A 13,822-nucleotide genomic window follows, 5' to 3' on the forward strand; every position below is an offset into this window, starting at 1 on the left:
CCAAGTGGTCCTAGAATGTCGTAAGGGGCCTCATTCTAACGGAAATGAAAAGTTCTAGTTCACTTTTTAAGTGACCAAAAAAATTGGAGGGCACCAAGGCCCCCTCCCACTCTAATTTTTTTCCCAAGGTCAACGGATCAAAATTTTGAGATAGGTATTTTGTTCACCATAGTCGAAAACCATAATAACTATGTCTTTGGGGATGACTTACTTCCCCAGAGTCCCCGGGGGAAAGGCTACAAGTTACAAACTTTGACCAGTGTTTCCATACAGTAATGGTTATTGGGAAGTGTATAGACGTTTTCAGTGGGATTTTTTGGTTTGGGGGGGGGGGGAGGGGAGGGGGCTATGTAGGAGGATCTTTCCTTGGAGGAAAGATTAAGCATTGCTATAAAAAAAAACAATGAAAAATTAAACATGAAAAAGTTTTTTTCAATTGAAAGTAAGGAGTAGCATTAAAACTTAAAACGAACAGAAATTATTACGCATATGTGGGCTTCTTCTCCTAAATACCTTGCTCTTTATGCTAAATTATTTTTAGTAATTTCAGCTATTTATTCTACGGCCTTTCTGATTCAGGGGTCATTCTTGAAGAATTGGGACAAAACTTAAGCTTTAGTGTAAAGAGCGAGGTATTAACGAGAGGACAAACCCCCTTATATACATAATAAAAATATTTGAATATGGAAGTTTGTTACGTAAGATAATTCTTAAGTTACATATATTTTTACCAATAAAAACGTTCGTTAAGAATTAAAAGTTCTAGTTGCCTTTTTAAGTAACCAAAAAATCGGAAGGCAACTAGGCCTCCTTCCCCAGCCCTTATTTCTAAAAATCGTCTGATCAAAACTAAGAGAAAGCCATTTAGCCAAGAAAAGAATTAATATATAAATTTCATTTTAATAATTTATATGCGGAGATCCAAAATCAAATATGCATTAATTCAAAAACATTCAGAAATTAAATAAAAAAAACTAGTTTTTTAACTGAAAGTAAGGAGCGACATTAAAACTTAAAACGAACAAAAATTACTCCGTGTATGAAAGGGGAGGTTCCCTTCTCAACGCAACGCTCTTTACACTAAAGTTTTTTACTGTTTAATAAAGTAGAATTGAAAGAAAGAGTTTAATAACGTAAAACTGAGAGAAAGAGTCAAACTTTCAAACAGTTCGTGGTAACGAACTGTAGTAAGGAGCGACCCGTCTGAATAGTAAACGAAACTCTAAGAAACGGAATTTTGATACTAAAAGATACACCAAAAGAATCGAATTTCCATGCTGATTTTAAATATATAAGTTTCATCTAATTTAGTCTTTGTCATCAAAAGTTAAGAGCCTGAAAAATTTACCTTATTTTGGAAAATAGGGGGAAATACCCCCTAAAAGTCATAGAATATGGAATATGGAAAATATGGAATTTCGTATTTTTTGCCAGAAGACAGATCACGGGTGCATGTTTATTTGTTTTTGTTTTTTTTTCCCCGGGGGTAATCGTATCGACCAAGTGGTCCTAGAATGTCGTAAGAGGGCTCACTCTAACGAAAATGAAAAGTTCTAGTGCCCTTTCTAAGTGACCAAAAAAATTGGAGGGCACCTAGGCCCCCTCCCACGCTCATTTTTCACCCAAAGTCAACGGATCAAAATTTTGAGATAGCCATTTTGTTCAATATAGTCAAAAACAATAATAACTATGTCTTTGGGGATGACTTACTTCCCCAGAGTCCCCGGGGGAAAGGCTACAAGTTACAAACTTTGACCAGTGTTTCCATACAGTAATGGTTATTGGGAAGTGTATAGACGTTTTCAGTGGGATTTTTTGGTTTGGGGGGGGGGAGGGGAGGGGGCTATGTAGGAGGATCTTTCCTTGGAGGAAAGATTAAGCATTGCTATAAAAAAAACAATGAAAAATTAAACATGAAAAAGTTTTTACAATTGAAAGTAAGGAGTAGCATTAAAACTTAAAACGAACAGAAATTATTACGCATATGTGGGCTTCTTCTCCTAAATACCTTGCTCTTTATGCTAAATTATTTTTAGTAATTTCAGCTATTTATTCTACGGCCTTTCTGATTCAGGGGTCATTCTTGAAGAATTGGGACAAAACTTAAGCTTTAGTGTAAAGAGCGAGGTATTAACGAGAGGACAAACCCCCTTATATACATAATAAAAATATTTGAATATGGAAGTTTGTTACGTAAGATAATTCTTAAGTTACATATATTTTTACCAATAAAAACGTTCGTTAAGAATTAAAAGTTCTAGTTGCCTTTTTAAGTAACCAAAAAATCGGAAGGCAACTAGGCCTCCTTCCCCAGCCCTTATTTCTAAAAATCGTCTGATCAAAACTAAGAGAAAGCCATGTAGCCAAGAAAAGAATTAATATATAAATTTCATTTTAATAATTTATATGCGGAGAGCCAAAATCAAATATGCATTAATTCAAAAACATTCAGAAATTAAATAAAAAAACTAGTTTTTTTAACTGAAAGTAAGGAGCGACATTAAAACTTAAAACGAACAAAAATTACTCCGTGTATGAAAGGGGAGGTTCCCTTCTCAACGCAACGCTCTTTACACTAAAGTTTTTTACTGTTTAATAAAGTAGAATTGAAAGAAAGAGTTTAATAACGTAAAACTGAGAGAAAGAGTCAAACTTTCAAACAGTTCGTGGTAACGAACTGTAGTAAGGAGCGACCCGTCTGAATAGTAAACGAAACTCTAAAAAACGGAATTTTGATACTAAAAGATACACCAAAAGAATCGAATTTCCATGCTGATTTTAAATATATAAGTTTCATCTAATTTAGTCTTTGTCATCAAAAGTTAAGAGCCTGAAAAATTTACCTTATTTTGGAAAATAGGGGGAAATACCCCCTAAAAGTCATAGAATATGGAATATGGAAAATATGGAATTTCGTATTTTTTGCCAGAAGACAGATCACGGGTGCATGTTTATTTGTTTTTGTTTTTTTTCCCCGGGGGTAATCGTATCGACCAAGTGGTCCTAGAATGTCGTAAGAGGGCTCACTCTAACGAAAATGAAAAGTTCTAGTGCCCTTTCTAAGTGACCAAAAAAATTGGAGGGCACCTAGGCCCCCTCCCACGCTCATTTTTCACCCAAAGTCAACGGATCAAAATTTTGAGATAGCCATTTTGTTCAATATAGTCAAAAACAATAATAACTATGTCTTTTGGGATGACCTACTCCCCCAAAGTCCCAGGGGAGGGGCTGCAAGTTACAAACTTTGACCATTGTTTACACTGGGAAGTGTACAGACGTTTTCCGGGGGAATTTTTTTGGTTTGGGAGGGGGAGTTGAGGGAGGGGGCTATGTGGGAGGATCTTTCCTTGGAGGAGTATGTCATGAGGGAAGAGAAATTCAATGAAAAGGGCGCAATATTTTCTAGCGTTACTATAAAAAAAAAAACAATGAAAAAAAACATGAAAAGGTTTTTTCAATTGAAAGTAAGGAGTAGCATTAAAACTCAAAACGAAAAGAGATTATTACGCATATGAGGGGTTCTTCTCCTCCTAAATACCTCTCTCTTTATGCTAAAGTATCTTTAGTAATTTCAACTATTTATTCTATGGCCTTTCTGAATCAGTGGTCATTCTTAAAGAATTGGGACAAAACTTAAGCTTTAGTATAAAGAGTGAGGTATTAACGAGGGGACAAATCCCCTCATATACATAATAAAAATATAAGAATATAGAAGTTTGTTACGTAAGTTAATTCTTAAGTTACGTATATTTTTTACTAATAAAAACGTCCGTTAAAAATTAAAAGTTCTAGTTGCCTTTTTCAGTAACCGAAAAATTGGAGGGCAGATAGGCCTCCTTCCTCACCCCTTATTTCTCAAAATCATCTGATCAAAACTAAGAGAAAGTCATTTAGCCAAAAAAACATGCAAAATTCATTTTAATAATTTATGTGCGGAGAGCCAAAATCAAACATGCGTTAATTCAAAAACGTTCAGAAATTAAATATAAAAAAACTAGTTTTTTAACTGAAAGTAAGGAGCGACATTAAAACTTAAAACGAACAGAAATTACTCCGTATATGAAAGGGGCTGTTCCCTTCTCAACGCCCTGCTCTTTACGCTAAAGTTTTTTACTGTTTAATAAAGTAGAACTAAGAGAAAGAGTCAAACTTTAGCGTAAAGAGCAGGACGTTAAGAAGGGAACAGCCCCTTTCATACACGGAGTAATTTCTGTTCGTTTTAAGTTTTAAGGTCGCTCCTTACTTTCAGTTAAAAAAACTAGTTTTTTTATTTGATAGCGTAAAGAGCGGGGCGTTGAGAAGGGAACATCCCCTTTCATACACGGAGTAGTTTCTGTTCGTTTTAAGTTTTAATGTTGCTCCTTACTATCAGTCAAAAAAACTATTTTTTATTTAATTTTTTAAGGATAGTTGCAAAACGTATCGCAACTATTTTTTATGAAAATTAGAGTCGCAATTTGAGCAATTCTCAAATGACTGAAATGAATGAAAGAAAAGATTTTAAAAGATATACGTTATGATTCATGTTCGTTTTAAGTTTTAATGTTATTCCTTACGTTCAATTGAAAAAAAAATGTTTTTATATTTAATAAAAATCACAAGGCGAACACATACAATATCTTTGGTTTATTATCGCATAAAAATCATAGTTGTGAAGCTGCTTAAGGTAAAATTAAATGCTAAGATTGGCCGGAAAAATAACACAAACAAACTATTGCTTATATCGGCAAGTATTTTACCAATTTGAACTTTAGCGTAAAGAGCGAGGTATTGACAGGGGGTAAGCTTCCTCATGTACGTAATATGAGGGGTTTCGCCCCCTTGTCAATACCTCGCTCTTTATGCTAAAGTTCGGTTTTTATTCCAATTCTTTAAAAATGACCCCTGAATCACAAATGTCAATAGAATATATAGCTCTTATGAAATCACTATAAGTAGTTTAGCGTAAACAGCGAGGTATTGACAAGGGGATGAACTCCCTTATATACGTAATAACATTTGTTCTTTTTAAGTTTTAATGCTACTCCTAACTTTCAGTTGAAAAAAACTTTTTTTTTAATTTAATTTCTGATCGTTTTTAGATAATGCTGGGATATCCAGCGCCTTCTTCATATAAATTATCTTCCCCATGAAAAATTCCTCCATGGAATGGTCATCCCACGCAACCCAATGCCTCCCACAAGTAAAATCCCCCCTGAAAACGTCTGTGTACTTACCAATAACAAATACTATATGTAAACAATAGGCAAAATTCATAACTTGTAGCGCTTCCCCCGGGGGCTGTGGGGGATTTAGTCGTCCTCAAAGACATAGTTATTAAATATTTCGATTATGCAGAACAAAATGGCTATCTCAAAATTCTGATTTGGTGACTTTGGGAAAAACTGAGCATGGGAGGGGGCCTAGATGTCCTCCAATTTTTTTGGTTACTTAAAAAGGGAACTAGAACTTTTAATTTCCGTTCAAATGAGCTTTCATGGAAAATTCTAGGACCACTGGGTCGATACGATCCTCCTTGGGGGAAAAAAACAAAAACAAAAACAACAAAACAAATAAACACACATCCATGATCTTTCTTCTGGCAAAAATACAAAATTCCTCATTTGTGTAGGTAGGAGTTTGAAACCTGTTCAGTAGGGTTCTCTGATACGCCAAATGCGATCGTGTGATTGTCATTGAGATTCTATGATATTTAGGGGGTGTTTTCCCCTTTTTTCGAAAATAAGACAAATTTTAAATAAGGCACTTTTGATGGGTAAGACTAAACTTGAGGAAACTTATAAATTTAAAATCAGCATGAAAAAAAATTCTTTTGATGTATCTATTGGTATCAAAATTCCTTTTTTTAGAGTTTCGGTTACTATTGGGCTGGGTCGCTCCTTACTTACAATTCGTTACCATTGTTTGATAACTCTTACGTTAAAATAAATTTCAGTTGGTTGTGAATAGTGATTATTTCCTATTTTAAAACAACAAATTTACGATTCGTTTAAAAATGTACTGTAAAGAAGAAAATCAAAATTCCACAACATAGTTATCACCTAAAATGGGTTGCTGAAATTGGTTTGTGTTAATGACCAGGTTATATTTTTGAATTATACTTTTAAAAAACTAAAATAAATTTTGGGCCTTTTTCAATCTAAAAAATCAGTAGCAAATTATTTGTTTACTACTGAGATCAAATTGAATCATTGGGTAAAAAAAAGACCAGTAGGAAAATTACGGTTACTAAATGTTTGAAGGTAAAAATTCGGATCCTTTCGACTAATCCAAGCATTAGTTCTTCGACTAATCCAAATGTGGCTTTTATTCTTAAAAACTACTATGTTATTATTTGTTTGTTTTTCTTTTACGAAAATTTGTCTTATACCGAGATTTATTTATATTACTGCATGCATATGTTCATTTATGTTGAAATAGGAGTATGTCCCGCATTAGAAGCAGAAACTTTGCGATCGATGTGAAAAATCTAATTTAGTGATTTTCCTTGGTAATAAAATGGATAGTCTGAACAAAATTATAATAATTATTGGTACTTGCTAGTTAAAGGAAATACACTCAAGAATTACGCTTAGGTTAGATCGAAGAAGACCGGTTTTATAGCCACAAAGACGAGTGACGGATGACAGAATGCATTGGACTTACATAATTTGGGCTATATATTTTCAATTTAGGGGGGGGGGCAAGTATAGCGGTTCTGCATGCAAAATGTGTTAGCTACTATTCACAAAATGTGTTAGCTATTATTCTGTATATTATGAAATAAGAATTGTATCCAAACTTCACGCTGTCTGAACACTTTTATACCCCCCTAATGTACAAACATATAGTCTAAATTATATAAGTCCAATGCATTCTTTCACCCATCACTTATCTTGTTGCTATAAACCGATTTTCTCAGGTATAACCTAAGCGTAATTCTTGAGTGTTTCCTTTAATTAACCAGCACCCAATTATTTATCAATAATTACAAGATAACCAGTGAAAATTGTCATCAAAATAAGGGTGCAAATGAAAATCAAAATTTTACACCCTAATTTCAATAACCAAATTTTTTTTTTTGTTTCTTCGCATTGATTTGTCTTTCTTGAGTGACTAAAAAAAAACTTGATATTACCAATGAAAAATCTTCTCTAGTTCCGTGTTTGGTTTAAATCTTAATAAATAAATTGAAGTGTCTAATTTTGTGTTTCAGGTGGGGCTTACGATCCTCAAATGGGCCTGTAGAAGAGATTCTTAATAGCTCTCGTCTCAGTGTCAACAATGGAGTAATTTATTTCAAACCAATCCTCTTACAAGACAAGGGACGCTACGTCTGCTCTGCCGCAAATAGTTTTGGAGAAGACAGTACAGAAATCAACGTAGTAGTTAATGATCGATTTTTTGTAACTATTTATCCAAATAAGAAAGAGGTTCGTGATCAACAATCTGTTTCTTTTGAGTGTCATACTAGCAGACCAGCTACGAATATTTTCTGGATTAAAAACGGCGAGACCCTTAAAAGTGAAAGAACGGTCCAAATCAACGGCACTTCATTAACGATAAAAATGGTAACAAGGACTGATGTTGGAGTATATCAATGCGTGGCAGAAATTGACGGAACAGTTGAGCAGGCTACAGCTACCCTATTGTTAAAAGGTATACTTTCTTGTTTTAGTTAAGGCTTAGACTCTATGGCAAGGCCAATTGAACAATTTTTATTGAGGGCTTAGGTTAAATTTATGGACGATAGGTCACGATTTCCCAGTAAAAATTGGTCACTTGAACATTAGAACTGTAGTGACGCCTTGTAAATGAATTTTCAACTTAATAATCTGTCGAGTGAGACATCACATAGGTTTTAATAAAATTGGTATATTATAAAATTCTTTCTTCTTAATTTTATTGGCTTGTAGCTTTATTTGCAACTCTTTTTCTTCGTCCATATAGGAATATTATGAAGATCTTTTCTTATTGTTATGTCCAAAGAGTATGAATAACTACAAGAGTGGAAACTCGTGCTAGTGTTGGCAAAAACACCCTATACTACTAGGTGACATTTGGCTTTGTAATTGTTTCAAGCTTACATGCAACGCTTGACCTTAGGTTATACAAGGCTGCGTCAACTCCAGAGGCATTGTTTTGAACAAAATTCTTATCCCAATGTTTTGACTAAATTCATTTCGAGAAAAAGCCTTGTAAGGGGAAGAGGGGGGGTTGACTATTTGCCCTCTGATAACAGTTTACTCCAAAGCTTATGTGACCAAACATTTTTTCAAGCTTTGTAATTGTTTTCTTTTGTCAGGAACTGAGATCAAACACTAATAAATATACTAATTTTACCAACTACACAAATTAAATGAATTTTTCTTATTGTTATACTAAAAATGCCAAATGTCGCCAAATGCAAGAAGGCGTTGTTTTTTTTTTGTCGACACTAGTGCCGGTTTCCTCTCTTTTAAGTTACCCATACTCTTTGGTTATGTTTTTTAATTTCATTTGTAGTTTGTCATTTGTTTGATTTTTATTGCTATACTCTTTCAAGTGAAATTTTGTCCTTACTTAGATATTCCGAATTACATGTTTGGTAATATATAATTTGAGAACTTTCCCCCTCATTTCCTATGAAAGCCCTTTTCTGAAATGCGTAAATTATCCGAATAAGGAATTCAAGTTAACATCTTTTTATCAGAATATAAGCTTGATTTCTTCTCTGTTGTATTATTGATTGTAGAAAATTTGACGAAAATGATGAGCTGGAACTGAACGCTTGGTTAACCCGGCTGACTGACTGGATTTCAAACAGTAGGCTGTATGAAAAACGTGGTTCAATCCCGCTTTCTAGGGCTATAATTAAAGAAAGGTTGATATTTGTAGGACCCGTTCTGCGGATGAAGGATCACAGATTGCCAAAGACTGTGCTTTTCGGCCAATCGTTTAGGCCTAAACAGAAAGCAGGTCATATCCCTCTGGTGTGGGAGGATGTCGTAAATAAAGATTTAAAGGAAATAGGAACTTCTTGGGAGAGTGTAAAGAGGGAGGGTTTGAATAAATTGGAATGTAAGAGGAGCGTGCGTAGCTGTGTTGGCTTCAAACGGCATGATGCTTTAGTGAGTTGTTAGTAGTAATGGAAGCACCCCTAAATCTGAATCTCCTAACCAGTCCAGTTCAAAACGTCTGAACTCATCGGTCAAAATGTTAATACGATTGATGTGTTTTAATGTTGTAAAATTCCGAGTTGCATTTCTCGCATTATTAAAATCATCGAAATTAGTATGTTCTCAGGAAAAGCAATAGGTCCGAAACCAATGAAAAACAGGGACTAACATATCTTTTCAAGCCTATATGAAGTGCTTAAGCCGACTTAGGACCAGACTTTAAGAAGTCCCTGGGGCCACTAGAATAAATGGAAGCCTTCTGCAGTCCTGGACCCATCTTTGTTACAACGTGGTTTTCCACGCTTGGCGAAGCTCTTCTATCAACAAGAGTAAAAATGATCATTATTATAAGTTTGGATCTATTGACTTATTTGACATAATAGCTGGTAGCCTCTATTAAAAATTGATTGGTGTCACTTGGCTTGGCTGCTAAAAATGGGAGCTCTAATTTGCGAAATTTTGGTAATTTATAATTTTTTCATAATCCATAGCTATTTGAATTAAATAAATAAGTGTCTATTTGTTTATCGCGTAATGAGCCCTCATTACGGATGCCATGATGGATGCCAATCCCTTTGGATTAGCATCCATCATAGCAGTTATGTCCTGTTACATATCATACTTTTAGACAGGCTAAGGATACTTTAATAAACTTTTCATTTGACCAGACTCTGCGAGTTATTTTTGTCCTAGTTGGTACATAGTTTCAAACAACTTAGTCAACAGTGTATATGTTCTATTGAAGCAGCAATTATTTTGGCATTTGGGTAATAAACGTACCTAAAAAACTATATTTTGTTAAAACCCCCAAAAGAAAGAATAAATTCACGGATAATAACCTTAATGACGTCCATTTTGAGGGTGAAAATCCTGTTTTACTCTTTCAGTTCTTACGTAAACATAAAATTCCTTAATTTGGTTTAGCTCATACCAGGCGCTCATGTCAGACACGAAACCTTTCCTCTCATAAACCTCTAGTAACGCAACATTCAACCAAGATCTAAACTATGTACCAATATCGCATACTGATCAGTATGATACTGATCAGTATGATAAACTTTTAAACGAAGCTTCCTACTGAGAAAACCAGGTGATTAGAATTTTATGTCTCTCGATAATCATATGATAGATGCAGCTTTAATAGATAAGAGCTTTAATAGATAAGAGCTTGCAACAACAAATCGGAAAAATTTTATAAATAGTTTATGCTGCTTCTAGTATGCCCAAAAACTTTATAACTCATGTATCGTTTTTTTCATTGTTGATGAATAAAGACGACAGTACATTAATAAATTTTCACAGAATCAAAGACCTTGTGGTTCTCTGAAGAGCCTACTCGTACACAGAACATTCAGGTATAACTTTACAACATTTCATAATACCAAATCCTCTGATTCTAAATGAGAGGAAAGGTGGGATTGATACGTTAAACCAAAGGTAATTAAAAAACGATCTGCTCATTTATTGGAAAACATACAGGTGTTCGTCACGAGATTTTGATTTGTTAGTTTCTTTCAGATTTTCCTCCAGAGTTTGAATCTGTTTTCACCAACAAGCTGGTTCACCCTGGAACTTCAGTATCTCTGAAATGTTCATCTATAGGCAGTCCTTCACCTGAGATACTTTGGTACTTCAATGATGGTCCAATTGAGGAAAGGTTTTATAACCGGTTTGTTATTGCGTCTTTCTGGAATAAGAGTGGCATCGTTACTAGCTACATAAATATTACATTTGCTCAAATTGAAGATGGTGGTGAATATTCTTGTGTTGCCGAAAATGGCTTTGGACGAAAAGTCCACAAAGCAGCTTTGAATGTATTAGGTAGAAGTTTTTTTTTTGTTAACTTTTTAATAGTTCCAAGAGTTAAATAATTAATATTTTAGTAGAGAATTTATCCAAGACTTACGCAAAATGTAACTCCGGGTTGAATGACTTTGCTCAATTGAAGATGGTGTTTAATATTTTGGTACCGCTGAAAATAGCTCTGGACAGAAGTTAAACAAAGCAGCTTTGATTATATTGGGTAACAATAATTTTCTTTTTACCTATAAAAATTTTGCGGGATAAATTGTCAAGCTGTAAACTAAAATTAATTGAAGAATTTGCTCAAACTTGAAGGTTTGGGACTAATTGCCTAAATATCTTTCCTCGAACTAGAGATGGGGGTGACTATTTTTATGTAGCTGGATATGACTTTGGACAATAAGTACACAGCGACCTTTGAACGCATTAGGTATAAGTATTTTATCAGAACCCTCTAAGGGTTCTGAGGTTTAAAAATTACGTTTTGGGTCGGAAACTTAGCTAAGACTTAGAGATTTTAGCTCGCAGTTAAAAATTTTTTTGATCAATTGAAGATGGCAGTTAATATTTTCGTGCTCCTGAAAAGGGCTTTGGAAAAAATTAAACAAATCAGCTTTGACATATTGGGGACTTGAATTTTTTTTTTCATTTATATGAGTTTTGTGGGATAAGTTGGTAAGTTGGAGGCTAACACGATCCCAAGACTTTTGTAAAAACTCAAATTCCTTTGGCGCATGCGTAAATTTTTTGTTTAAGTTGGATATGCCCATGAATATTCTTGTGTTGCTGGAATTAATTTTCTCCCTCTGGCAGCTTTGAGGGTTTAATAATTAAGCTTTGGGTTAAAAATTAACCGAAAAATTAACTCAAGGGTTAAATGCTTGCTAAAATGATTCCATAAATAAAAGCATTGGACTTTCATAATCTCTTTGAAACAAACATTCACAGTTGTTGTATGGCATTTGAAAAAAAACCTAAATTTTTTTAGAATTTCTATTTTTCAGTGTTTTTTCTTATTCGTTTTTTTTTTATGTGGTCACATGTGCAAACTGATCTAAATTTGATGTACAGTCTACTCGAAAAAATGGTGTGTTTAATACAAATAACATATTATGTTTGTTTATAAAATCCTAAGAATTGTGTTCTAAAAAGCTAATAATCAGCGAATCTAATTTAAGGGAAGAAAAAAGCAAGCTTTATTGAGGTGGTCATTAAAATATGGTGCAAACGTGGTTTCACGTCTGCAACACCTCAAAAAGCTTGCAAAAATCTTCCTAACATTTTTCCTGAAATTTTCCTTTCTTTTATTAGGAGAAACTTTACAGGCACTAAATCCATTTTAATTTATTGTCAAGGAACTTTCTAATCAAAACCACCTTTTTGTTATTAATATTGACTTGATCAGAAATTTAAAACTTATGAATCAGCTTTTAAAGTGTTATAAATATAACAACTATGATAGTTTAGAAAGAGTTAATAGTACATTAATAGGGTATTGAGAGGACCCAAGGATAAAAAAATTATGAGACCCCTATCAATTATTGTTTTCAGTAGGATCAATTCTGGTACTTGTTTAAATTCCAAAGAAATAAATATTGAAGTGCAGGAATATAATAGGTCAAATCAGAAGCTCTTGACATTGGTTGTGATCTTCGGTCAATAGTTTCTTTTGATAAGCCACTCAAATATACAAATATAGCTTATACATGAACTGAAGTCTATTTAAAACAAGATGATAAAATACACGGCTACTTTAATTTCACTAAAATATTCTAAATTTATGGAGTAAATACTAGAGTAAGAAATCAAACTAAACTTACCTTTATAAGAGTTTTATTTTAAACTTGTTAAACGCCTCTATTCAATACGAAAACCAATTATTGGTAAATGTATAATATAATCACCATGTAGTTTGTGAGGCCTCAAAAGCAATGCTGGAGCTTTAACTCTCAAATATCAGCACATTTGGGTATATCTTAGGCAAGGGGGTAGAAATATTTTTTTTGCTGATCTTTCTCTTCCGACATTTCTATTATTATTTCTATATTTTTGTTGTGTCGTTATATTATGATTTGTTATATTTTTCATCAGGTTTGATTTTATTGTATTCATCCTTTTAGTCCTTTTTTTGTATTTCTCTTTCGTTTTCCGTAGAAGCATCTCATTTTTGAGGTACGAATTGGTTTGTTTGATAAAATTGATCTAGATAGGATTAAAAAACCTCTTATGCAGCAAGAACTTCAATGCATCATGATCCCACGTAAAGAGAGGATCTTGAGGTATAGTGGAAAGTTTTCTTCATGTTTACCGTTTCTTAAAGGATTTCGCTGATCTAACAATCGGTAAATGAGTTTCCTCTCATATGTTCCCGGGCGAGAACTTCAAGGGATTACGATAGAACAAATAAAAATCGAGCTTCCATGAATGCCAGGAGCTCTTCATTTTTGCATTTATTTAGTGTTTACAGTTCTCCAGATCTTAAGGATTTTAAGATCGTCAAATCAAAAATTTTATCCATGAAATACGACTGAAGGAAGCAAAGTGTCAAAAGTAATTCAAAGGGCATTATGGGAACATTTTGTTATATATATATAATTTTTTTAGCTATTCCCTCAGACTAAGCAACTCCATTTCGAATGATTCCATCAATTACTTTAAATCTGAATTGAGTTCCATGCTATTTAGAAGTCACGGTTTTGTTCAAAATGTGTAATTTTATATTTGGAGAAAAAAAAACCTAAGCACATTCCTTGTATAAAAATTGATACAGTAACATAAATTAGTGTCGTTACAGCCAGACATGCCCCCTAGTTAAAAAAAAAAATACCTACATTTTTGAACAAAATCACTAAATTAGCACATAAATCACTAGATTATTGATG

The 13,822-nt window shown here is 33.6% G+C and overlaps 1 protein-coding gene across 1 annotated transcript in view; it reads left to right on the forward strand.

The window, feature by feature from the left end:
* LOC136027903 (cell adhesion molecule Dscam2-like) overlaps positions 1 to 13,822 on the forward strand; it is a gene marked incomplete in the record, with an annotated part of 166,776 nt that overhangs the window by 39,589 nt on the left and 113,365 nt on the right. Inside the window, 2 exon segments of the mRNA XM_065705338.1 lie at positions 7,196 to 7,638; positions 10,656 to 10,958. Of these exon segments, the coding sequence (XP_065561410.1) occupies positions 7,196 to 7,638; positions 10,656 to 10,958 (746 nt within the window).

This window comes from Artemia franciscana, chromosome 1, assembly GCF_032884065.1.
Source record: "Artemia franciscana chromosome 1, ASM3288406v1, whole genome shotgun sequence".
NCBI classification, from domain to species: domain Eukaryota; kingdom Metazoa; phylum Arthropoda; class Branchiopoda; order Anostraca; family Artemiidae; genus Artemia; species Artemia franciscana.